General features: G+C 52.6%; 1 protein-coding gene across 1 annotated transcript in view; it reads left to right on the forward strand.

The window, feature by feature from the left end:
- Positions 1-26,674, forward strand: part of DSCAML1 (DS cell adhesion molecule like 1) — a 344,574-nt gene that overhangs the window by 218,638 nt on the left and 99,262 nt on the right. Inside the window, exon 4 of the mRNA XM_041769839.1 lies at positions 24,701-24,847. Coding sequence (XP_041625773.1) covers positions 24,701-24,847 — 147 coding nt within the window. The remainder of the gene's footprint in view (positions 1-24,700; positions 24,848-26,674) is intronic.

Genomic DNA, 26,674 nt, shown 5'->3' on the forward strand with positions numbered 1-26,674 from the left:
CCCCCCTTTGCCTCTGATCCCCCTGACCCGCCCTCATGAGGGCTTCTCAACCTCGGTCCTTTAGGTTGTCCTGTGCTTGTAGGATGTTTAGCAGCATCCCTGGCCCCTCCCCACTGGATGCCAGTAGCAACTCCCCCCCGCCCCATTCCAGTTGCAACCACCCACAATGTGTCCAGACACTGCCAGATGTCTTCTGGGGGTCAAAACCACCCCTACTTCAGAACCACCACCGTTCGCCAGTCCCCTTTGGGCCTAACCACCCACCCCAACTTTCTCTGTGGGATTCTTTTTCCCTCTCCCTGTCCCCTTCCTCATCTCAGAGGGATGTCCCCCTGCACGACCACCGCCACCACTGTGCAGCCCAAACTGGGCTAAGCACCTACTCTGCCTTGAGCCGCTGTTCTTCCTTGTGGCTGCTCAAAGCCAAGGCCACTCAAGATGGAGGCAGAAAATACAAATTGCACACAGTGAAATGCTTTGCTGGCGCCTGGGGTTCCTTTGTTTTCTGCTCAGTAGAAAAGCAGGGAGCGGGGTTGGACTTCAGGAAGCCCTGCTGGGGGTCCAGGGAGGCCATGGCCACACCCCACTAGTCCCACTGCACCTCAGCCCTTGCCCTTCTTGATGCCAGCTACCTCCCAGGGGGGTGGAGGAAGGCAGGAGTGGGCTGGGGCTGGCCTGGAGGGGGCCTGCTTCATCCAGGATACAAGCCTGAGCAGGAGCTCTGCTCTGCAGAGGTATGGAAGGCAGGTGGGAGCGAGGTGGAGCCGCTGCCTGAGAGTCAGGCCTTCTGAGGCCCACGTCTGTTCCAGGCACGAGGCACTTTCCCAGGAGGTCACCTTCTAACTTGTCAGGGCCTCTCCTGCTAAACTCTGCTCTGGAAGCTGCTTCCCAAATCCTCCACACACTTGACCTCCCATCCCTGACACTTGACTCTCTAGAGGATCGAGGGCACGTTTTCAATCCTTCAGCATCTTCACGAAGAACTCAGAAGAAACCCTCATGCCCATTGTAAAGCCCCTTCACCCAACATCTAGCCTAGCTCCTAGCCTGTGGGGCCCGGTCTGGCCTGGCTCTTCCCTGCATCATCTCACTGGGGGGGTGCCAACACCCTCCCCCTTTAACTAGCACCCTCTTCCCCATTAGACCAACTTAACCCAACAAAAATGGATTCGCACAACAGCTGAGCAGATGTAGGCCTATAGGCTATTAAGCTCTAGATGAATAGCTATGAAAGGATGCCCCCGTGCCGCAGCGCTGGACAGGCTGACTTCTCAAGGCCCTGGCCTTGGCTCGGGAGTTGAGGACTTGGTTGCACTTGTCTCTTTGGCTCATGGCGTTCCTACAGGCAGCACGGGCACATGGCTGCAGCACCAGGCAAAGTCCCCAGTCCCAGCGACCTGGAGTCAGAGGGATCCCATGCAGGGCATGTTGACAGGATGTGTCTTTGTCTCCAGCTTCTCCTCATGTCCCCTCCACCTACTTCCTCTTGGACCCCCTGATAGGGCCACGTTGGAGGGAGAGGGACACTGGGCAGGACTTGGGTTGATGACAGTATGGAAAGGAAGAAGTCTGGTCCTCCCTCTCTCCCTCCCTTCCCCCTCCCTCCTCCCTTCCCCCTCCCTCCTCCCTTCCCCCCTTCCTTCCTCCCTCCCTCCCTCCATCCCTCCCTCCCTCCTTGCCCTATTTATCTTCCTAAAGCACTCCTCCTGTCCTGCATGCCAGCATCCGGAAACCTTCAGTGGCTCTGCACAGCTCATCAGATGCCACCCAGTTAGTTCCTCACCCTGGCATTCAAAACCTCCCCCATCCAGCTCTCCCCTCTCAACCACCTGGACCTCCCATAGCCCCCAAGGCACCCCTCAGATCCAGCCACAGCTTTTACTTCCCCGAACATCCCACAGGGAATAAGCATGTCCCCTCTCCCCATCATCCTTTGTCCTTTGTCCTTCGGGTCACTGAACACTTGCTGTGGGTCAGGCCTCACGTTCAGTGCTTTCAAACAGTTTGTCTGATGTCGATCTCATACACATCCCTGAGATTGCTGCTGTGATGAACCCCTTCTACAAACACGGGAACCGGCCCAAAGTGACATCAGTAAGTGACAGAGCCCAGCCTTGACCCTAGACAGTGAGTGTAGTCTCCCCTCACCTCTCACGCCACATTCTCCTGTCCCCTCCCCGTCCTCCTTCCTGTCTTCCCCCGTTCCAGTCCCCCTCCCGCTCCCTCTCCTCCATCCTGCACCAGGACTCCTGCAGAAGGCTCCTCCTGGCTCCCTGCTGCCCTTGCTCCCGGTTTGCCCCCCTTCATGCCCACCAGAGAGCTTTTCAAAAATCCAGGTTGGTCCCCAGGGCCTGGCTCCAGGATCTGAACCTGCACCTGTGACACTCTCTCCTCTGCCCAAAGCCTTCAGCAGCTACCTTTTCCACACACAGGCAAGCTCTCCACACTCTGGCCTCATTAGGTCCAGACACATGGCCCTCCCAAATCCTGCTCTCCCCCTGCCCCGTGCAGCCCCCGCTTCCCAAGGCTGCTTGCCCTGTCATGCCTTACACCTTCCCACGTGATGTCCCCTTCACCTCAACCCCACACCAGGAGGCAGTCATGCAGGTGTCCTTCAGGCCCCTGCCCAATGTGACTTCCTCTGTGATGGAGTCATCCTCCATCCTCTGGATCTGGATCCATCTCCTCAGATTGTGAGCCTCCACAAGTCAAAAGAGTTCTCAGCCACCCATCCCTACCAAGCACACCTGCAGTGCACCTGACACCCACACAGGCCCCAGGGACCCAGGCCTGAACGAGATTTTGACCTTCAAGGAACTCACTGTCTAAAAGGAAGAGAGCATGAAAATGGCCAATTTTGAAAAAAGCAATAAATACCATGAGAGAGGTGGGCATGGGGTGGGTGCTGGGGGAGCCCAGACAAAGGAAACCATACCCATCCAGGGCAATGCCCAGCCTGAATGCTGTGGAGGAAGCTGGTAGGCCAATAAACGAGGTCTCTGAGAGGGAAGAGGGGCCCCACGGCAGGGGGGGTGGTGCTGGCATGCACAGAGGCACAGAGCGTGGTGTTCCCAGGGGCAAGAGGTTCCAGCCTGTCAGAGAAGTTGGAGCAGGAACACAGAAGCACAAGAGGCAGGAAGGATAGTGATGATGCGGCCTCCATGAGGGTGGCCTCGGGCTGCATGTAACAGACGTCATGAGCAGTGGCTCAGCCGAATGGGAGAGGGGGTCTGGGATCGGGCAGGCCGGGGCTGGCTCAGCGGCCAAGAAGGCAGAGCCCCCCTTCCTGGCCTGCCATCCTCGGGGCCACAGCACAGCCACTGCGCTTTGGAGCTTCACGCCGTCTCTCCAGCAGGAGATAAAGCAGGAGGGGCAAAGGTTAAAGGATCTGTGCTGATAGAATCTGCCGTTTTATTATTTGTTTAAATCACGCTAAAACACACACAGCAGACTTTATCGTCTGTAATGCAGTCGTGTTAAGTACCTTCGCGCTGTCGCGCCGCCGTCACCACCATCCGTCTCTGGCCAGGAGTGTCGAAGTTCCCTTTCATCTGGCAAACCTGAAGCTCTGTCCCCACTAAACCACTGCCTGTGTCCCCCTCCTGTCTGCCCCAGCACCTGCCTTTCTATGTTCTGTCCCTATGAGGTTGACTGCTCTAGGTACCTGGTGGCCGTGGTATGGGACAGTGTTTGGCCTTTCATGACTGGCTTATGTCACGTAACATAGTGTCTTCAAGGTTTATCCAGGCTGGATCCCTGGGTGGCTCAGCGGTTTAGCGCTGCCTTCAGCCCAGGGCGCGATCCTGGAGACCCGGGATCGAGTCTCACGTCGGGCTCCCTACATGGAGCCTGCTTCTCCCTCTGCCTGTGTCTCTGCCTCTCTCTCTTTCTATGTCTATCATAAATAAATAACTAAGTCTTTAAAAAAAAAAAAAAAAAAAGGTTTATCCAGGCTGTAGCAGGTGGGAGAATTTGCCTCCTTTTTTAGGCTGAATAATATTCCAGTGTGTCAAGAGACCGCATTTTGTTTACCCGCTCACCTGTCAGCGGACACTAGGGCTGCTTTCTCGTTTTGGTTATTGTGAATAGTGCTGCTGAGAACACAGGGTGTATGGATACCCTCTAGGGTCCCTGCATCCAGCCCTTCTGGGTCTGAGCCGTGATGCAGAGCCCCTGGTTTTCATTTCTGCGGAGCCCTCATACTGTTTCCTATAGCACTGCCCCGTTTTACCTTCTCCGCAGTACGCAAGGCTTTCGTCTTTCCACAAAATTGCCAGTATGTGCTGAGAGGCTCCACTTGACCCCTAACAGGTTTGTTTTGTTTTGTTTTTAAAGATTTTATTTGTTCATGAGAGACACAGAGAGAGAGGCAGAGACACAGGCAGAGGGAGAAGCAGGCTCCCTGCAGGGAGCCTAATGCAGACCCCATCCGAGGACCCCAGGATCACAACCTGAGCCAAAGGCAGGTGCTCAACCACTGAGCCACCCAGGCGCCCCAACCACGAACAGGTTTTAAGCATCTCTGTGTAGGTCTCTAATGTAGCAGAGTAGCAACTATGTGGTAAGCGCTCCATAAACGTGTGGAATGTTCACCTGACTTCTCCTCTACGTGTCCAAACCCCACACATCCTTTCAGCCCCACTGAGAGTCCTGACTCCTCTCTGGAGCCCTGCCTCCTGGAGCCGCTCCCTGTGGTCTTTACCTTCGTTACATGGCCCTTAATCTATGCACTTGAGTATTTGGGGGGCAGGGGAGGCACCCCGTCTTGAATTCTCATTGCTCCATGTATCCGACTCCTCCTCCTGGACTAGATGCTAAGCTTCTCAAGCCCTGGCATGTGGTTCTTGACTTCAGCAGTTTCCCAGACCGGCCCAGGAGAACATAGAGTGCATCATCGGCCCTCAGTAAAGAAATACTCAGGTCTGTGCTAATTGAATTCCCTCATGACCGCCTCGTCGAACACAAGGCAATGGAGTGATTTCCTGGCAGCAAAAATGACCCTGGGATTGAAACTAAAGCTTGCGGCTTCCACCCTGTTGCCTCCAACAAGACACGGAACCTGTTGCGTCCACTTCAGAATGGCTCTAAGGGTCACTCCCCTTTATGTCAATGTTTCACACATCACAAGGCCCTCTGGCATACATTATCCTTTTTAATCCTGGCAAGGACCCTGTGAAGTGGCTAGGGCAGGATTTATTTAACCTGTTTTCAAGATGAGAAAATCACGGCTCAGAGAGGTTAAGTGATTTGCCCAAAATGCTCAGCTGGTAAGTGCCAGAACAGGGCCTCCAAGACTCGCTGGCTCGATGAGCCCCTCCCTGTCCAGCCCACAGGAGAGCAGGGCTGTGAAGAGTCCCTGAGAGCCTGGGCACGAAGGCGCTTTGTGGACATCGGGGTCCTTTCTGCCTCTTCAGCGTCTTTGTAGACTGGGGATGGTCCTTGTCGATCTGCAGGAGATGGAATCAGACTGGGGTTTGGTCAAAGGAGGAGGATGGAAGGAAGGTCCTGCTTCTACCAGGGCACCTGAAGGCTCCAAAAACTGGCAGGGAGGGTGCTCCCAGCAGCCTGGCAGGGAGTTAGGTCCAGGGGAGAGTTTTTACCCCTGCCCTGCGGGGAGCAGAGGCAGATGGGCACACGTGCTTTACTTGCAGACACCTGCCGGTCACACACCTGCTTCCCTGGAACCCGCGGGCTCGGGTACCACATTTCCCCTGCCTCTCTCCTTCCTCCTCTGTGGCCAGCCCCTCATCCCCCTCCCCAACCTCCTCCTCCCCCCTCTTGCTCCCTCCTTTCACAAACATAATGAGTTTGATAAGAAATTGTCTCATTAACAGGATTAGCCACGGAAATCTCTTGTCCCCTCCCATTCATTCTGTAATGCTCCTGTCTCGCGTCCTATAATTTTCTGCTGGTATCAGAGGCTCTAGACCACCTCAGGGATATTAATTTCTACTTGTTCTTTGATGGTGTGACTGCTGATATGCCAGGATGCCCCCCTACGGCTGCCGGGCCACGAGGCCTTGCGGGGAAATTACACGGAGGCCCTCACAGGCTGTCTCCTTCCAGCGCCAGCCGCTCCCTGGTTCTCTGCCACTGCCACCCCCACTCCCTGCTCCCTCCCCCGTCCCCTCTCAGCTTCCATTAACTTACCATAGGCCAAAGAGACAGAGCACGCTGGAGCTTAGGCCATAGGAGAACGATAAATGAATGCCCCCGTTTTCTCCTTTCCTTCTCCTTTCAACCCCTTCTCCTCCCCATGCCCACGCCTGTCCCTAAGAAGACTCTAGAGAGGGGATAGGCAGAGGTGATTCAGCATGGTGGATGAGTGTGCTGCTCTGGACCTGGGTTCACTTCCTGGGTCTGTGTCAACAGACTTGTCCGACCTCAGCAGACACCACCTTGTCCGACCTCTCCGAGCCTCGGTGTTCCCATCTGTACATTGGAGATGAAAACACCCATCTGGCGAGGTTGTGATAATGCACTAAGCACAGTGCCTGACACACAGCAGGTGCTCAATTAATCCCTTTCTCCTCCTCTGCTCTTACAAAGACTGGAATTTTGTGGAGGTGAAGAATAAAGTTCTTAAAATTTACCAAGAAATTATTGTTTCAGCCCTAAGTTATACCCCCAAACTCTTTCCTCGCACTGATTCCACTCTGACTTTTGCCTTCCCAAATTTCTTTCTCTATATACATCTTTAGAGACATATGCCGAGGAAATTTACAGCCCCGTTAACCCACAACATTAATTATGAGAAAGCTCAGTCTATAGAATGAATCCCAAGAAGATGTAGCAGGAAAAGAAGAGGCTCGCCTATCCTAGGCCCCTCAACCAGGATTGAGGGCAGAGCAAAGAGGCATCCTGAGAAAGACACCGAGTCCAGAATAGTCCATGACCTGGGGCAAAAGGGTCATGCTGGACAGAAACACTTGGGTCAGCAGAGCATTTTCAGGGAGAGGCAGAGATACAGGGAGGCTAGAGCCTGGAGGAGTTAACCTACCCCAGAGATAACTAGGAGCTGGCTAGAGTCAGAAGAGGGGAGGCCAGAGCCAAATCTAGGTTGATTTGGAAAAAGCTTTGTAATTGATTACACAGAACATATCGGAGAGTGAAAGGTGAGAAATTATACCTGTCTGGCGAAAGAGTTCAGCATTCCAGGTGCTGGGGCCAATCAGCCCAAGACAGGGAGCACGTGCCCAGGGAGCTAGCGGGACCAGAGCTGTGCTCAGAGGACACAGGCCAGTGTCACCACCAGGAATATACACACATGAAATATGGCACGCATCCTCGATTAAGCCCTCACTGTGTGCCTCGCCTAGGGTAAAGCCTTTGCCTGCATTTCTCATTTAATGTTGGTCCACCCTGAACGATGGCCATTGTCCACAGCTAATGTCAATAAACAGACCTGGGGCTTGCAGGCCAGGGCCATGGAAATCCCATGGGGCAATTTGAGGCTTCTGTCCTCAAGGAGTTGTGGAGACAGACAATCTGGGTTCAAACCCCAATTGTGTTGTTTTCGAGCTGTGTGACCTTGGGCAAGTATCTGAATCTCCATGAACCATTTTTCTCATCTGCAAGATAGGGATCATCTTGCCTGCCTCCCCAGGATTAAATTGAGGCAATGCGTGTGAAGCATCCAGCACTCTACCTGGCATGGAATGGAAATCTAAATGAGAAGTACCTCCCTCACACCCTCCTCCTCTCCTTCCCCTGTGCACTGCCACCGAGGAAGACAAGCCACTGATGCAGTTTTAAGATCATTAACAAAAACTAAGTGTGTGCCTAAGCCAAGGAAGGGGTACAGTTACCCCAGGTTAGAGGAGGAGGACGAGGAGGGAGCCTGTGGGGGGGTAGGGGAGGCTCCCAACAGGTAGGGTGTCATTCAGAGCTTAAAGGTGCGGAGAAGGCAGGGTGCTGGGGAGAAGTGCATGGGCCAGTACAGTGGGGGCAGAGTACTTGTGCGTTTCATCATTTCAATAAGACAGACTCACTCGGAGAGCTGATAAGACACAGATGTTGATGGGACTGCGAACATGTCTGCCTTTCCTGACAAGCTCCCTGGCTGGCATCATTGATGCGCCGTGCAATCTGGGTGATTAGCCTGTAAATAAAAAAGGTAGGTGTTCAAAATAACAGAATTGCCTCTGCTGTTTGAGCGATGTCAGAGGATTTTCAAGGGTTCTAAGAAGGGGGAAGTGGGATGCAGGAGGAATCCGGAACCACCAGGACCAGTGGTCACTCCAAGTTCCTGAGTAGCTTCGAGTCAGCATTAGGTGGGTTCTCCTTCCCCAGAAGCTGCGCAGTAATAATAATGAGAGCTATTGTTTACTGAACAGTTTACTGTGCAGCTGGACCAGGCACTTTCATGTTTGCAACCACTCCGACTCTGTGATTGGTACTATTATTAGCACGGTTTTATAGATGAGGAAACTAAGTCACAGAGGTTGAGATGACATGAGCAAGGTCACACTGGGAGCCAAGGTCGGTCTGACTTCAGAGCCCAAATATGTAACCACAGAGGTAAAAGTCTAAGATGCATGCGCTCATCCATCCATCCATCCGTCCATCTGTCCATCCATTCATCTATTTAATAAATATCATTGAGCACCACCCCATGCAGTTGTTAAACCCAAAACTGAGCCCAGAGTCATAGACAGGCAAGCAGCCCAAGCCCTCATGGAGGTTGTGGTCTCATTCACGGACATGCACGTGGCCTTTAGCCAGTGCCAGGCTTGGGCCACACTGGGGCCTGGGAGCAGAGGTGATGGACCTGCCAGCTGCTCTTGGCCTTCAGGGCCTCTGACCACGCATCATGCTGCTTCTCTCTGTAGCATGTGGACATTGGAGGCCTCCGAACCAAGCAGACACCTGGGCTGGGGAGGTGGTGAATCAGGAGGCAGACATAGGAAGGACAGAGGAATGATCTCCACTGCCATCCCAGTGCCCTTGGAGCCACACCAGATGTCTTTGAGAGATCGCAGTACCACGCTCCTTATAGCCAAACCCCCTTCTGGGACCCTGTAAGACCAGCTTTCTCTTTCTCTGCCTCTACCTACCTGGTTGGTACCACATGGCCCAAAGAAAGGACTGGGATGGAGAGAAAGGGTATCTGTGAGATGCTGCTTCTGTGTCAGCTCACTGAGACCTCCTCGCAGGCCTGTGATACTCCCTTGTTATAGGTGAGGAGGCTGGGGCTGAGGCTCCCCTCTCAAGGACCTGCATCCAGGTCACACAGCTGCTAAGGGGCAGCACCAGTGCTTCCAGCGGCAGATCTGGGGCTTGGGAGCATATTCCCAGGTGTCACAGGGGCTTGGAAGAATGACATGTGGTATCTTTAAGGCACCTGCATCCTATCTGGGAATACATGAATGGCTCCCATGGGCCAGTTAGGAAGCAATCAAAATGTGAGAGCTGAGGCCCTCCCAGGTCCCAGGATGTGACCCTGCCGTGGGAGCTGTGCGCTGTCTGGAAAGGGAGAAGGTATCTGCATTAGCTGGACTTTCTAAGAGGGCTTCCAGAAAAAAAGAGTATTCAAGAAGGGCTTTGTTGGGGTGCAGGGGAGGTGGGTGGCATTCCCTGTGGGAAGGAGCTGGTGGGAACGCCCAGGGCAGTGCAGCACACCAGGAGGTGGCATAGCAAAAGTGAGGCCCTGCTCTGTGATTTGGGGCAAATGCTTTGAGCTCTCTGAGTGCCAGTCTCCTTGTCTATTAGAGGGGAGGGAAATCCTCTACCCCAGTAAGGCTGTAGCAAGGATTAAATGAAATAGCGTATTAGGGAGAGCCTCTGCATGGTGCCTGACATCTGTGCCATCATTCTGAGCCTCCACCACAGAGCAAGGGCTGGGCCTATGGCAAGAGCCAGGACCCTCAAGGAGCCTGCAGTTTGGGACAGAGCCAGGCCTCTGGGGACTCGGGGCGTACTTCAGCCCTGCTGTGACGGTGCGTAGGGAAAGAGGACATGACACAGACTCACGGGGAGGGTCTGCGGGAGTGTGAGCTGAGCTCCAGTGGGTGTGTGTGGTCAGAGTGCACTTTGGGAAGGAAGGGGACAGGTGCCCCGAGTAGCAGCCAGGGTTGGAGGAAGAAGGAGCTGGGACTTGCGGAGGAGCAGAGGAAGGCCCAGCATGGCCGGAGTTGGAACCACCATGGCACTGAGTGGGTCTGGGAAAGGATGGTGGGCTTTGCTGCCCTGTTAAGGATTTTGGTCTAAGAGAAGCAGGAAGCTGCAGGATGGTTTACGCCGGGATCAGATGTCCATTTTAAGAGGCTGTAGCGAGTGGCATGAATCTGATGAGGCCACGGCAGGTGTGGACATACAGTTAGTTTCCAAGTTGGCCATTCGTGGTACACGCGAAGTGCTCCGGGGCAAGTGTTCGCTGGGGAGGCCTCAGAGGTCCAGGGGGTCAGCACAGGTCTCCTACTCCTCTCGTCACTGCAGAGCCCCCCAAGATAAAAGGAAGATCCTGGCTACTCAGTGACCCGTGGCCCTCTGAGGGGCAGTGTGGTCACTGGGGGAGGGTGGAGGCCGCACTTCACAGGTGAACCCTCAGGGGTCAGTCCCCACCCACCACCCTCAGGCTCAGGGACTCAGGGTCCCCCCACCCCCAGCCGCCTGGCTATCGGGGTTCTGTAGAAGCAAGGCTGCTTTGCCGGATTGTAATAATAGTTCTCTCTATCACACCATGAGCATCTGACACATGGAGCGAGGAGCTATGAAGCCCCCCCAGTGGGTAACATAAAAGTGGGGGTGGGGGCTCCAGGGAGGCTGGGAGGCCGCCTCTCGGGCTGGGCTCTGCCCATGTGCAGCCGGAGGAGGACGAGGAAGAAAGAGGCTTATTTCAGCACCCTGTTATTATGGCATCTTGTTTTCATAGTTTGTTCAACAGACCTCTCTCCCTCTCCCTCCTCCCCCCTCGCCTCTCTCTTTTTCATCTTCCTCTCTCAGCAAATCCATTTAAATGCAATTCTATTCTTAAAGCGCCCCTCTCATGCATGTCTAATGAATGTCAGGGAAATGCTATTACAATGGGGCTGAGGAGGATCCGATCGGCAGTGTGTGTACAAGTCATTTGAAAGGAAGCCTGGGAGTGCTCCAGTTTTATTACAGCATAATTAGAAATAAAATCTTGTTGCAATAGGAGAATGAGAGATGTGTGCTAATCCTGGGGTAGAGAAGGATAGAGCTGTATTTGGAGAAAGGGACTTGGGGAGAGAGGAAACGAGCTCCTGCTCCTGTCTCCCTCCAGCAGGACTCTCCTGCTGGTTCCTCTGCCCAAGCCCCTCCATCCTTGCACCCCCTGTGAGCTCCAAGTCCCTGGGGGCGCTCCAGAGACAATGCTGACACCCCTCTAGGTCTCAGCTGCCAGAAGCAGTCAATCTGCCAGGGCCCCAGGGAGCTGAGCCTGGTCCCTCCCTGGGAACCCGCACCTTCCTGCTTGCTCGGTAGGCCAGCTCATGGCAGCTGGGAGGTGGTGGGGATGGTCAGCAGCGCCCTGCCTGCAGAGCCAGAGGCCCAGGTCAAGTGGTGAGGGCCCCCCACCCCCGCCACCATGAGAGTGATGCATGACCTCATTCACTTATGCAGTAACTACAAACTGACTCCCTCTTAGGCACCAGGCACTGTGTTGGGTATATTCATTAACTCATTTAATTCTCACAGGAAATAGGTTCAGAGAGGTCCGGCACCTTCCAGCAAGGGAGGGAAACACAGTTGGAACCCACACCCTTTTGAAGGGGGCCTTTTCTGCTTCACTGTGCTGTCAACTTCCTTGGTCCTCAAGGGACCTCGGGTTCACATCCCTCCAGGGACCCCAGCTCTTGTAGAGGCCAAAGGCAGAGGAGATAAAGATAGGGAACCTGGCTCATCTCCCTTCCAGGACAGAATGGGGACTCCAGGGTGGTGGCAGCTCAGCACCATCAGCCTGGGGTGACAGCAGGGGTCAGGGGCTGCTATATGGGTGTAGATGACTCTGGCCCCAGGGGCTCAGTCCATATGGGCTCCTGTGGTCAAAACTCCTCAGAGCTCTCCCTGAGGTGGAGTTAAAAGGAGAAGAGACATCCACCCTTGCCTGGCCCAGCAGAGGGAAATCCTAGAATCATAAGGTAAGTGAGGTTTGGAAGGTCCCTTCAAGACCACAGGGTTCCATCCCCTTGTTCATCAGTTAGGGAAACGGGCCCAGAGGAGCACTGCAACTTGTCAAAAGTCACTCAGCAAATGCACAAGCAGGTTTCTCATTTCCCAGCCCAGTGCTCTCAGCCCCACCAGGCCTGCCTTTGCATAAACGTTTCCAGAGAAGAGATTCCCATAGGCGACATTTCTAGGTCATGGTCCTCTTCCAAGCAATATCTCAACCCTTCTTGGAAGACAGTGATTGGGTGGAGGAGTGAGGTATGGAGATGAGGAGACCACCTCAGCAGGCCTGGTTCAAAGGCAGCCAAGCGCTAGAGCTAAGCCTGGCCCTTGGCCTGATCTAGCCTAGGAAAATATGACCCCCTATGGTCAGCTCTGGGAGCCTCCAGCCTTGTAGGAGAAACTGAGTCTGAGTCACACCCCATGAGAATAGGATTAGGTCGCATCACTCTAAAGTTCCCTCCACTTTAACCACGTGCCCTCTCATCTACAGAGGTAGTAGTGGAGACAGAAGGGCATGGGCCTCACGGAAACATGTGAGGTGTGTTGGGCCACCCATCAGGAACCTGACACACCAAGCCCCAGCTCAGCCTGACATCATATTTTGAAGACAAGCAGGAAGCCATGGTGCCTTCCTCAGCACCCGGGAGCCCTTGCACTAGGAAGCAGGCAGGTATACCTGCCACCTGGCACACGGAGATTACGGAATTGTGAAGGTCTCTGGCTTAGCTTGCCGCTGGAGCCCTGGCTCCATCATTCGCTCATGCTTCCCACCGGCCAGAGACAGGGCAGTTTCTGGCTCTGCATACCCTGTACACATCTCATAGCAGCAGAAGTCCTACCTCCTACCCATCTAGCCCCCCTCATGATCCAGATGTGTGCTTGCTGCCAGACTTCACTTCCTTGGGGAAAGGGCAGTGGGCCAACTGGCCACATGACCCTCTGTGCCCCAGTCTCCTTGCATGTCCCATGTTGTGGTAAATCAGATTTGGGTATTTGATAGGGAGTGCAGGCAAGGCCCTACCTAGGATCAAAGACCCATTCCCAGACCTGGTTCCCTGCCCACCCCATCCCTGCCCATGCCTCCCTCTGCTCCTGGCACCTGATACCCACTAAGGGGTCTTGGCTCAATCTTTCCGTACCCCTCATGCTCTCAGTGTCTATACCAGACCTGTGTGGTATACCCGATGACTTTCAGGACTACCTCGCCTCTCTCCTCCTCCCTATTCCTACTGTAAAGTCCTCACCTGTGTGTGTCTTCACATAGCAGGGCCCAGCTCCAGAATCTTAGTGCTGGAAGAGTCCTTGGAGTGTAAGCATGTCTGGATGAGGTTTGTGTTCTTTTTCTAGAGCCTCCATAACAAAATAACCAGAGTGGCAGGTTTGGTTTCTCCAAAGCCCTCTCCTCTTGCAAATGGCAGTCACTGTGTCCTCACGGGGTCTTCCCTCTGTGTGCATACATCTCTGGCATCTTTCTCTTCTTATAAGGACATACTGGATTGCTGCCCCACCCTATGATCTCATTTAGCCTTAATTATCTCTTTAGAGGCCCTGTCTCCTAATGCTGTCACATTGAACTTTGTGGGGACACAATTCAATTCATGACAGGGAGGATCTAGGACTTAGAGAGCCAGCCAGGCCCAGAGCTGGGACTTGAATCCAAATTCCTGACTCAAATGCCATGTGCTATCTACTATGCTGCAAATCTCTCTTGGGGTCTTGGGTGAAGGGCTTACAATCCTCCCCTGCTCCCTTGGACTCTGGAGACAGAATGGGCCTTGACTTCCCTTGGGCTTTTTAAACCCAGGCTGGCAGTTACCCCCAGAGTCTCACCATCAGCAGGAACAACAGAAAGAATGAAAGGAGGGTGATCAGCAAAGTTGGCCCTAAATAGCTTTCTGCCGGCCATCCTGGTACCGGGCCTCGGGCAGGGCTAATTCCGCATGCCAGAAGCATCAACTACCCCCACCTTCCCTGCCCGGGAGGGAAGAGCAGCCCTGCCTGTGGGTGAGTTGTCTTGTTCATCTCTGAGCTGCAGGCTGACCACATTGTTTCTGTAAATCCGTACTGGATGGAGCTGTTACTAGTAACTTGTATTGATCGTAATTACTCTTCTGGAATTGGGACACCCCTGAGGACCAGCGGAGGCACTTCAAGGCTTTGGCATCCTGAGGCTGCCCCGAAAAAAAACTTGTACTTTGACAGGCTGAGTATCTCTTCTTTTCCAAGAAAGATTGAACAGTCTTTCTGATCCTAGCCAAATCCTGGTCTCGGTGCAAAGCTCCATCCATTTCTTCCCACCTCACTGTCCCTACTCCACACCCCTGTTGCGTCCTGTGACCTTCCTCGTAGGGAGGGGTGGGGGCTGTGGGCAGAACAGGAGACCCCTCCCTCAGCTTCTGGTTTTCTTGCTTCAGGAAGGCCTCTGAGTCCAGAGGCCAAGAAGCACCTTCTGAGAAGCATCTCTACTGCCAGGATTCATTCATTCAACACGAGACATTAAAAAAAACACCTGAGCTCCACGTATATGTCATGATCGCACATGCCCTATGAATTTACATACCCCATATGACGGTGGTAACCCCTTGCCCCTGTATAGCATAGAGTACAGGATATGTCGCAGCACCTTTCACAGACTGTCACGAGGACACTGGCAAAGAATCCTGTGAACCAAGCAAACCAAGTGTGGTAGGACCCCCAACTAGGGATGAGAGAACAGAAACCCAGAAAGGTTAAGGGATTTTCCTAAAGCCACACAGTTGGTAGGAGGTAGATCTCAAACCTCCCATTTCCGACTCCAAGCACATACTTCCCCAACTGCCATCCCCTCCTCTGGTCCCTGCTCTGCCCCTGCGGCTTTGACCCGGGCCCCTATAGTGTGTGTGTGGCAGGGCACACGCACCGCTCCCTCCCATACACGTGTAGCCACCTGCCCGCGATCACACCTTCCCACCGACACATGGCACTCGGCCGCAGCAGGGCTTTGCTGCCTAAGTCTGAAGCCTCCCAGAACAGATGACTGCCTACTGCCCCTGACCTCTTATGTCACCACACAGGGGCCTCCCAAGGGACATGGCTCATCCGTTCTTTGAGTCGGTAACTTTAATGCCTTCTGGTGCCGGTCTCATGTCATCCTTCCCCTTCCTGCTCAGCCACCACGCTGGCACTGGCTAGTGAGAGGAATGCCACCGCCCAGAAGAGATGGACAAGTCCACCTCACAGGGAAGGGGTTGGCCAGAGTGCCTTCCAAACTGCAGCACATGGGCGCCTGGGTGGCTCAGGTGGTTAAGTGTCTGCCATCGACTCGGGTCATGATCCTGGGGTCCTGGGATCGAGCCCCACATTGGGCTCCCTGTGCAGTGGGGAGCCTGCTTCTCCCTCTGCTGCTCCTCCTGCTTGTGCATTCCCTCTCTCTCTCTCTCTCTCTCTCTCTCTCTCTGCCCCCCACCTCGGTCAAATAAATAAGTAAAATCTTTAAAGCAAAACAAAACAAAATGCACCACACTCTCTCCTAGCAGCTAGGTTTGGAGAAAGCAGCTCTGGATTGGTTTGGGAGACCCCAGTGGGAATCCTGGCTCTTCCTCTCACTAGGTGGGTGACCTGAACTAGTCCTCACCTGAGCCACAGTCTCCTCCTCCGTCAAACAAGAGGAGCAGAGGGGCTTCCTGAGCTGGTGATGGCTCATCAGAGAGGGGACATATGTGAAAGGGCTTGGCCACATGGGTGCCCACTGTCATGCACCCTGGGGTGTCTCTCTTACAGAAATCATAAAAGAATTTAAGACAATCCAGCTGAGCCTGGATCTGTCTCCAAACCCAAGCAGACTCTACCCACGTGGAGTGTCCAAAAGGGCCCAAGGGGAAGTTTACAGCTTTGGGTTCCTGCACACAGGTTTTCCTCCTCAAAGGCCCCAGCCATGGAAACCTCTAGCATCTGATGGGCTGAGCTTGCGTGAAGGCAGGCAGAGATGGCACTGCCCACAGCAGCTCCATCCTCCTTCTCTGTCCACTCTGCCTCCACCATGGCATTGCGTACCTCTGGCCTCAAAGCTGGCCTTCACACTTTGGTCTCCAGGTGACCTCTGTCCTTAGAGATCCCTCCCCTGGCGAGGGTAGCATTTCCACTCCCGTCCATTAAGACAGAGCTAGGTCCCTCAGCCAGGGAAGGACGGCGGAAGGCCACCCTCAGGCATGAGAGGGGCTGTGCCTGTCCCTTCTCCCTTGGCCGGCTGCTCCAGGTCTCCACATGCTTGAGTCACCCCTGAGAAGGGTGAGGTCACTCCCGGCGGCCACCCTCCGAAGATGAGCCAGTCCTAGTTTATATTCCAGATTGCCGGGCTGCGTCATTCATTGTCTCTTCACTTCCCTTTGGTTAGCTCCACACCACCCATCCATCCTCAGTGCTGCTGGGTGTCCCAGCCAGGACTCAGAACCAAGGCAAGGATCGAAGTGGCCGAAAGGGGGAGCAGTGGGCCAGGCCATTACCATGTGGCCACAGTGGACAGAGTGGGAGAGACCCCAGGGTAGGTTGGGTTGGGGGGGAACCTCCGGACAGGAGTCCAGGCTGGAGAACCTCCTGTCTCCCTCCACCAGAGGTACCTCCTCTGCTGCCAGGATTCCTCGTTTCACTGCATGTGCACTGAGCATCTTCTCTGTGCCAGCCATGTTCTGGAGCTGGGAACTAAAATAACTCCTTGCTGTCAGCGAGAAACACCACGTGCTCTGAAGACAAACAGGCAGGGTAAGGAATTGGGCAGGGACGCGGCACACGGTCTAATTTTGATAGAGGGGTCAGGCAAGGCCTCTCCAACAAGACAGCATCTGAGCAGAGAGACCTGCATGGGGCCAGGACTGAGCCAGGGAGAAAGCATTTCAGGCACAGAAGCAATAACCACAGCAGAAGTCCTGGGGTGGGGGCACCTGGGTGGCTCAGTGGTTGAGCAGACGTCTACCTTTGGCCCAGGGCGTGATCCTGGGGTCCTGGGATCGAGTCCCACATCTGGCTCCCTGCAGGGAGCCTTCTTTTCCCTCTGCCTATGTCTCTGCCTCTCTCTCTGAGTCTCTCATGAATGAATAAATAAAATCTTTAAAAAAAAAAATCCTGGGGTGGAAATGGACGCACATACACTGATTTTCAAACCACCACAGGAGCTGACCTCTGAGGGATCTTGCACCTGTGCCATTCTTTAAGCTAAGAATTTAGAAATTTCCAGATGCCTGGGTGGCTCAGTCTGACTCTTGATTTTGGCTCAGGTCATTATCTCAGAGTCATGAGATCGAGCCCAGCATTGGGCTCTTTTTGGATGTGGAAGCTGCTTGGGATTCTCCCTCTCCCTCTCCCTCTCCCTCTGCCCCTCTATAAATTCCTGGGAGGGAAGGAACCTTAAAGATGATCCAATCTCTTTCTCTTAACTCAATATTTAACTCCTCTATTCCCCTATGCAATATCTCAGCCAAGTGTTTCTTCAGCTTCTACTTAAATACTCCTGGCAACAGGAAACTCACTACTTCCTAAAAACACTCATCCCAATTCTTTATAATCTTGACTTTAAAATCTCATTATTTTAACTGTGGTAGAGTTCACATAATGTAAATTTTGCCATCTTAATTCTTTTGAAGGGTTAAGTTTTCGTTTCAGTAGCATTTCCACGTGGTCTCAAGTTCAGAAATGTTTAAGCGCAGCTTTATCTCACAAAACTGAAACTCCGTACCTGTGGAATGACATCTCCCCTTCCCCAGCCCCCGACGCCCCCATCGCACCTTCTGTGTCTATGAAGCTGACTACTCTAGGTCCCTCACACCAGTGGGATCACACAGTATTTGTCTTTTTTAACTACCTTATTTCCCTGAGCATCATGTCCTCGAGGTTCATCCACGTTGTAGCAAGTCTCAGACTTCCCTTCCCTTTTAAGGCTAAGTGATACTCCATCGTGTGTCTAGACCACCATTTCTTGGTCTACTCACCCACCGATGGACACTTGGGTGGCTTCCTCCTTTGCCTATTGTGGATACTGCTGTGAACACAAGGGGACAAATACCTTTTTAAGACCCTGCTTTCAATTCTTCTGGGTACACACCCAGACGTGGAACTGCTGGGTCACATGGTAATTCTATTTTTATTATTTCAAGAAACCACCATCCTGTTTAATCTTGACTTTTGAATGCTCAGACATGATTATTTTTAAAAGTCTGATTGGATATAGTAGACACAGTGATTAGCAGTGGCAAGAGGTTTGCCAGATGTAGAGACACTCAGGGATGGGAGTGGGCTCATCTGGGAAGGCTTCTTAGAGGGGGTAAAATTGGAGCTGGTATCTGACTTTTCTGAGTTGCTGTTTCCTCGTGAGCAAAATGTGGATGAAACTACCTTAGAGTTTTGGGAAGTTCCATTCATTCATTCTAGAAATATTTCTAGAGCAACTACTTTGCAATCAGCACTGCTTTCATGCTGAGTGCAATGAGGAACTATTGGAGGGCTTTCAGCAAAGGATCCACATAATCTGACATTGGTTTGAAAGCATCACTGTGGCTGCATGTTGGGAACAGTTGGAGGAGGGGCAGAGGCCGAAGCAGGGAGCCAGGTAGGAGGCCGCTGTCCCTACTGTATTCAGTCATTTCTGTTCCCTCGCTCCAGAGGCTGGAATCGGGTCTGTCCAGCCCATACCCGCCTGCAAACCCTCAGCTTCTTCCTCTCCCCACCAAACAGACCCACCAGCCTGCCTCTGAGAGCAGAGAGAGGCCTCACCTCTGCCTAGGGCAGTTCCTCCCCCTTGCAGCCCTCCGGAGCCACTGGGAGCCAGAGATTTCTAGTATTCCTCTCTCTCCGTGGCTCCTGCAGCTCTGGGGAGTCTCTGAGGCCCAGCTCTCTGACCTTTTTAGAAAAAGACAGAGAAGATGGTGTTGGCTCTCTTAGACCTGTGGGCAGGGCCCCTGACTTGCCAAGGAGGGTCCCCCTTTATTTATTGCCAAGCTCCTGAGGAGGAAGGAAGGAGAGAAGTTGCAGAAAGCCGGGCCCCAGGGACTGAGAGCCCCTCATCTCCTTGAGGTGGACAACCTGTGCCACCGGTTACTGAAACAGTGTGTCAAGGACTCTCACGAGCTGAATTTTCATCTGACTCTCCCAAAGGCTCTGTGACGTAAAGTCTATTTATTATCTCTGTTCTCCTGAGGGAGACATAGGACTCGGAAGTTTGGTGCCGTCATAGAGACATCAGTTGTCAAAATGAAGGGGCCTTAGGAGTTTATCACACCCAGTGGCTCTCTGCCCCCGCTGCACATTACATGACCCAAAAAGCTCTTTTTAAAGACCAGTTTCCAGGCCACACCTCCAGAGAGTCTGAGTTTAATTTTAAAAGCTTCTTGGATGATCCTAATGGACAAGCATGGTGGAAAAGACACACCCAATCCACATTCTCTGTCTTTTTTTGCAAATGGGACAAATGAGGGCCTGGGAGACCCCTGGATTCCCCTGAGGTCACCTGGTGTTGGCTGCAGTAGCAAATTACCGAACCCAATGGCTTAACGCAGCAGAGATTTACCAGGTCACAGTCCTGGAAGCTAGAAGTCCTGAATCAGAGTGTGAGCAGGGCGTGCTCCCTCTCCAGGCTCTAGAGGAGGATCTTCCTGGCCTCTTGCCTAGCTTCTGGGGTTGTTGGCAGTCCCTGCATTTGTTTGCTTATAGATCCATCACCCCAATCTCTGCTTCAGTCTTCACATGGCCTTCTCTGTGTGTTCATGTGCCTGTGTCCAAATCTCCCTGTTCTTAGAAGAACACCAGTCATACTGGATTTCGGGCCCACGTTAACCCACTATGACCTCATCTGAACTTGATTTTGTTGGCAAAGATCTAACTTCCAATAAGGTATCATTCACAAGCTCTGGGTGGACGTTCATTTTGAAGAATACTATTCAACTCAGTGTACACCCCATCATTAGTGGCAGAGGCAGGACTCTGATCCAGTCTCCTAAATCCTGTCCTGGGCTTGGCCAACCACACCAGCTAGCTTGGCCTCTCTTTATCCTCTTCTTCTTACTAATGGCCTCCATCTCCTCCCCAACCCTCCCCAGCCCCCAAGCTGGCACCATTCCTGGTGGCAGGACATTGTTTTCTAACCATGGAATTGCAAAGGGGAGAAACCAGGTCCAAGACCTCTCCCTGGAGCCCAATCCAGAACCCAGGAATGATCCATGAAGACGTGATAAATCAAGCCAAACTGAATTGAATGGATGAGTGCTCCTTTATGAGGTAGTGAGAAACCCACTGACAGAAGCAACCAAGCAGAGGCTGGCTGACCATATGTCCCTTTGAGAGGTGCTGCAAGGACAGTCGGTCTAGCACAGAGCTCCAGAAGGGCATAGGAAGTGGACTGATGGTCTTCACTCTGCCGCTTACTAGCTGTGTGACTACGGGTGGGTTGTGTAACCTCTCTGTGCTTTGGTTAGTAAAAACAGTAATATCCATTTCAAAGGGTTGTGGGGATTGAATAAGATAATGTTTATAAAATCCTTGCCCTGACATGTAATAGGTGCTCAATTAATATTTAGCTTTAAAAAAAGCAGACGCTTGCTACAGATCACCAGGAAAAAGGATGGCAAAGTAGGAGTATTTGTAGTAATAGTAAGAATTAAAAAGGAACCACACAGACCTCTTCCCTGGTCCTGGGCAAGTTCACAGATGATGCCACAGCCTTTGGCCTGTGACCATCAAGCGGCATCAATGGCAGAGTCCAGCCTTAGAGCCTAAAGGAGAGCGACCCTCCCAGGTCCGCCCACGGGGACACTGCTGGCGTTTAGGGTCAGACAATATTTAATACCCAAGATGTCCAGCTTTCCCACCATCCTGGCCCCTGACCACCTAATACCACCAGTACCTCCAAGTCTTGGTGTCGATCACATGTGATCCCAGATACACGTTTCCAAGTAGCCTCAGGATGGGAGCTGGGCACAGAGGTCAGCCTGCCACCCTGTCTTCCTCTAGCTGAACCCAGCCTATCCCATGAAGAAGCAGCCAAGATAAGGGATAGCTGCTCCTCTACCCATTTTGGGGATGGCTGGTCCCATTTAGGGTGTAGAGGATGGACTGTCCGACTGCCAGGGTACCCCATCAGAGCCAGGCTTGGGGGCCAGTTGTGTTGTGGAACGCTGGCCCCTCCGAACCCCCCACCAGCTGGCTGTGCCTCCCCCACCCGCCACCATATACCGCTCACTCCACAGGCCTCTTGCGGCTCCCTTCCCCAGCAGGACCCATCATCCGATTCTCATCAAACATGCAGAACTGATGTTGCACAAGTCCCCCCCAGAGGGGATTAACATAATACCCCTGATTTCTCCTTCCCCTCTCTCGAGCGAGCGAGCGCTGTGCACTCCCCTGGCTGCAGCCCGCCTTTGTTTCAGAAGGAGCAATACACTGTGTCTGGAAATGTTACTGCAATTAAATATGCACAAGAAGGGGGGAAGGGAGGGGGGAAATGAGGACAATGAAGGATGTGAAACATCAGATGCAGCAGCTGCTTGTTGCTATAGAAACCCCAGCTCCCCACCAGCATCAGCGCAGCACCCCTTCCCAGCTTAAAATTCCAGTAGGACCAAGTGCACCATAGTCCTAGGGTGCTGGGGGCTGAAGGATCACAGGGTCCAAGCTGCTTGGGCCGGAGCACCTGTAGGCTGCCCAGGTAGATGTGGAGGTCTTTCCTTTTTCTCCTCACCCCACCACCACACCTCCAATCGGGTACTTGTGATTGGCAGTAACACCCTCCAGTAGTTCTGCGTTCCAGTCCCAGTTACATAATAAATCACGGGAGAGCTTCCGCATTTGACTTTGGGATGTCACAACATGGAGACAAAAAGGCACATTCAGAGTCTGGTGGGGAAGCCAGGCTTTCTCTGTGCTTCCCCCGGGTCCTCTCCAACTGCTGGCAGCAGGGTTGGGCTCCCTCCCGCTCCCTTTTCATGTCTTACCCACAGCACTGAGTGGGTGGGGGATCTGCAAGGTGCAGTCTATGTGTTGGAGGGGCGTGGCGGGGGTCCAGAGGATCAGCTGGCAGCCACATGGCCAAGGGTTCATCTGGGGGGTCCTAACGATATGCCACTCAGCAGGGACCATATGACATCCCAGACCTAGGCCCACACAGTCAGGTGTCCAAGGGTGAAGAGACGGCAAGTGGCCTAGCAGCAGTTCACAGATACCAGATCAGGCCTTAGCTGAGTGCGAGCTGAGTGTGAGGCAGGACGTAATGGGGCTGCCTCCCACTCCTACTCCATCCCTTGCAAAAAGTGAACTGTCTTGGGCTGGGGGTTGGTAGCCATGCTGTATCCTGTGCTGGTCACATAAGGCTCATTGTTAGGTCCCTACCGCTTGGCAAAGTGCTGGCACATAGTAGGTCTAGTCCTATGCAAAGGTGTATGGGAAGGAGGGAGGGGAAATTAAGAGATCTGTAGATAAATGAAAGTTTATTAAAAACAAGAGACCAGGATACCTGGGTGGCTCAGCAGTTGAGTGTCTGCCTTTGGCTCAAGTCATGATCTCGGGGTTCTGGGATGGAGTTCCGTGTCAGGCTTCCTGCAGGGAGCCTGCTTCTCCCTCTGCCTGTGTCTCTGCCTCTCTCTGTGTGTCTCTCATGAATAAATAAATAAAATCTTAAAAAAAAAAAAAAACCAGAGACCACTCAGCTTGAAGAAGTCTTTTGAGACCATATTAAATAACTATTAAGGAATAAAATTCTAGACTGCTTAGTCTGAAGAAAAATCTAAAGGCGTGACAGCTCCCTTCCAGTGTGTGACGGAGTGTGTCAGTGATGTAGATTCAGACTAGTTCCATAGACCAGTTGTGACCAAGGAAGATCTCTCTAAAAGAGCTATCCGCTTTGGAATGGGCCACTGAATGAGGTAGCGAGTTCCCCAAATGCAGAGGTATTCAAAAGAAAGCTGGAGAACCTTTGTCAAAGATGTGGTCGGGCACATTCAACTTTTCAGCCCTGTAATTCTACAGCATTCCTTGTCCTTTGGTGAGATCCCAGTCCCCTGGCGCTGAGGTTTGTGCTTGGGGGTGGTGGGACACGACAGGATGTTTCTAGTAGAGTGAGCCAGTGTTAGAGCTCTTGTTATTGGTTGAAGGGGGTGTCACTCAGCCCCCAGGTAGGAGGAAGCAGACCTCTAAATAGTAGGATTTGAAGGGCATGAGACCACCCAAAATGTTTCTTTATGAAAGCCCAGCATTCAGATATCAGCAGGTCCCTCCGGTGGAGTCAGCATCACCCTCTCCCCTACAGCTCCTTTTTTTAAGTCACTGTCATCATCTTGATTCCAGTGCCCACTTCTGGTGGAGATGGTAGCCTGAGGCCTTCTGTGCCTGCCAGGGTAAGCAGCCTGGCCCCCAGAGACCCAGAGGGATAAAGAGTTAGCATCTCAATCTCAGTCTGGCTGGGTCTTGGGTAGGAGGGCACCGCCATGCACTGAGGGAGTCTGAAGCCGAACGCAAGCCCCGCCCCAGCCAGCAAGTCCATATTCTCCCCTTTTATTTTTTTTAAGATTTTATTTATTTATTGCTGAGAGATGTAGAGAGATGGAGGTAGTAGAGACATAGGCAGAGCGGGATGCAGGCTCCCTGTGGGGAGCCTGATGCGGGACTCGATCCCAGAACCCCAGGATCACGACCTGAGCCAAAGGCAGATGCTCAACCACTGAGCCACCCAGGTGCCCTTTATTCTCCCCTTTTAAAATCGGTCCTGATTAGACTCAAATTCAGTTTGCCTCAGGACCTTGGACAAGGAAATCCACTCTACCCCTAAGTGGTGTCACAGGTCATAATCAGCAAAATGGGCTGATTCCTGCTGCCTGTCCTTCCAGCTTCCCTGCCAGGTTGTGACAGTAAGACCATGGAGGGACCAAGAAAAGCAAAGCACGGTGTCTGCACCTTTGCCTTGCACAGAACAAGCATTCGGGAACCGTGTGTCAAATTGGTATGGCATATCTGCCTCTCCAAGTCCCCACTACTACTATAGCTTAGCCTCGGTAACTGTTCGTTGAGTGAATATATGATAGAAATTGAGAGAAAAAGATTTAAGCTTGTGTGTGGCTCTGTATACAGGGAGCACTGGGAGCCAGAAGGCCTGAGTTGTCTGCTTACTGGCCGTGTGACCTGACGATGGAGAGGACATTTCAAATGGCTGTAAGAACAAATGAGCAAGGAATGTGAAAGAACTTTGCAAGCTCTCACCCAGAGATAGGAAAGATGAGGACTGATACTAAGTGAGCACTTGCTGTGTGCCAGACACCATATTATTATTTTCAATCCTTACATCTACCCTGTGAAGTATTACTTGCACCCCATTGTATGGATAAGGCTCAGAGAAGTTAACTTTCCCAAGGTCACACAGCAAAGAAGGGGACAAGTCAGTTTGGAACCCCGACCTGGAGTCTGACTCTAAGGCCCACCCATCCTTCTGTAAAACTCCAAAGCTTCTACACTTAATGAAATAACAATTCTGGGAGAAAGGCTGGCTGCCGGCCTCAGTTGCTCCTGGTGGTGTGCCCAGCCAGGGGAGTAATGGAGGATGTCTTGATTATGTCTCCAGAAAACAGGTTTTTTATTACTCACCACGGCGGGCTGTACATCTCTGACGTGCAGAAGGAGGACGCCCTCTCCACCTACCGCTGCATCACCAAGCACAAGTACAGCGGGGAGACCCGGCAAAGCAATGGGGCTCGCCTCTCCGTGACAGGTAGGCCAGAGGGCTGCGGAGGGCACCTGCCCACCCCTGGGATGGGCATGGATCAGGGGACTCCAAGAAGGAGAGTATAGAACAGAAATATAGGGCTCCGGGGGCAGAGCTCATCCAGTTTGGTTTGGAGTGCCCTTCACATAAGGACCTCAGAGTCTGTACCTAAGGAAGCTGACTCTCCTGAAGAACTGGCGTGTTACCATTTTTCAAATAATGAGAGTTCGATCCACCCTCTCTTTCCCTTTCTTGCCTTTGCTGCCAGGAAGCTCATAAATAAAACCTGGTGTTCAAACGTAGTAACGATGAGGTTAGATTAGATTAGAAGTGGGAGGGGTTTGTTCCTTCAGGTCTCTAAGCATCTTTTAAGATTCTGTTTGACCTATTTATGAGTGCGTGTGTTTCTTCTGTTGTAGCTTGAGAGTAAGCAGGATAGAATCTGTAAACAACAGTATTTGTAAACTAAATGAAAGAGTCTTATATTCTGGAGGGATTATCACAGCCACTCCCCCCAACTGTTTGACCAGTAGGAGGCAAAGCCAGGACTTAGCTTCTGCAAACAGTGTGCCAACCACCACCACCCCCCAGCCCGTGGAAGGGGTCATTTGAACACCCCGTACATGCCCCAGTCACGGAGTAAAGGAGGGCACATAATACTCCTCAAGGAACACTGCCTCTCTGGAAACAGTGCTTTTTCAAACTCTTGACAGCAGTCCACAGATAGACATTTTTATCGTAACCTGTGCATGCACACACTGGTCGTTCCTACCACATGCATTTACATGCATTCTGCTATTTCCTACTCTATCCTATCCAATTCTGATTTATCTAAATGCTGGTCGCAACTCACCAAATGGATTTTACAAGTTCCTAACAGTTTGTGACCTATAACTTGAAAATCTCCGCTGTCGAGGAGGTGGGATTGGCGTGGCTTTTGGAAGGTGGAGGAACTGATAGCATGGTGGTTTTGGAGACCAAACTCACCCTGCTGTGCAACCTCTTGGAGCCTCTGGAATAAGTAGCTCGACTAGATAACCACGCTGATTCTAACTCTGACCTTCTGGGGTTTGATGAGGATCACCCCCATCAGATTAACCCTATCCCAGACCCTCTCTCATTTGCCCAGCACATTTGAAGAGCAGGAGCCAGGAGGGCAAGGATAGGGCTGTCTGATTCTCCTTTGTGTCTCCAGCACCTGGCCCTCTGCCTGGCACATAGTAGGTGCTAAGTAAATATTTGTGGAACTAACCAACGCCAAGGGAGACGGTGCTGTCATATGGGGAGGCGATGGGGCTGCACTGAAGAGCCTCTATCTTCGTGGCTAGACTTAGGAATCGGCAGCCCAATTCCCGAATGTGTTGGAGTGGTTCCCTTCCAAATTATAGGGACTTGTTTGCATGCTGTTTTGCATCTCATCTGCATGCTTCTCATAAAACGTGGGACTGGTGCAGAAATCCCCCCTCCTGCAGGCCTGCTTCTCTCTCCTGCACAAATATTTAGCCCCTTCATCCTGCCAATCTCACCTCCACTCTTGGAGTGTGTGGGGTGGGGGGCTGGGAGGGGACGGAATAGGCAGGTGCCTCTCAAAAAAGACACCCTGTAAACTGGAGGGTATGCCAACCATTGTCCTTCTGGTCTCCATTCCCCACCAGCTGTGAGGAGGAGGGGGGTGCGGGTAGGAGGAGAATGAGAGGTGCCACCAGAGATAAAGCCCAAACAGAGAGAGAGAAGCAAAGCTAGGGAAGCTCCCAGACGGACAAAAGGGGAGAGGCACGAGCATGGAGAGACATAGGACAGGGAAAAAACAGAATGGAAGGAAACCTGCACAGA

Source organism: Vulpes lagopus, chromosome 10, assembly GCF_018345385.1.
Source record: "Vulpes lagopus strain Blue_001 chromosome 10, ASM1834538v1, whole genome shotgun sequence".
Lineage (NCBI taxonomy): Eukaryota > Metazoa > Chordata > Mammalia > Carnivora > Canidae > Vulpes > Vulpes lagopus.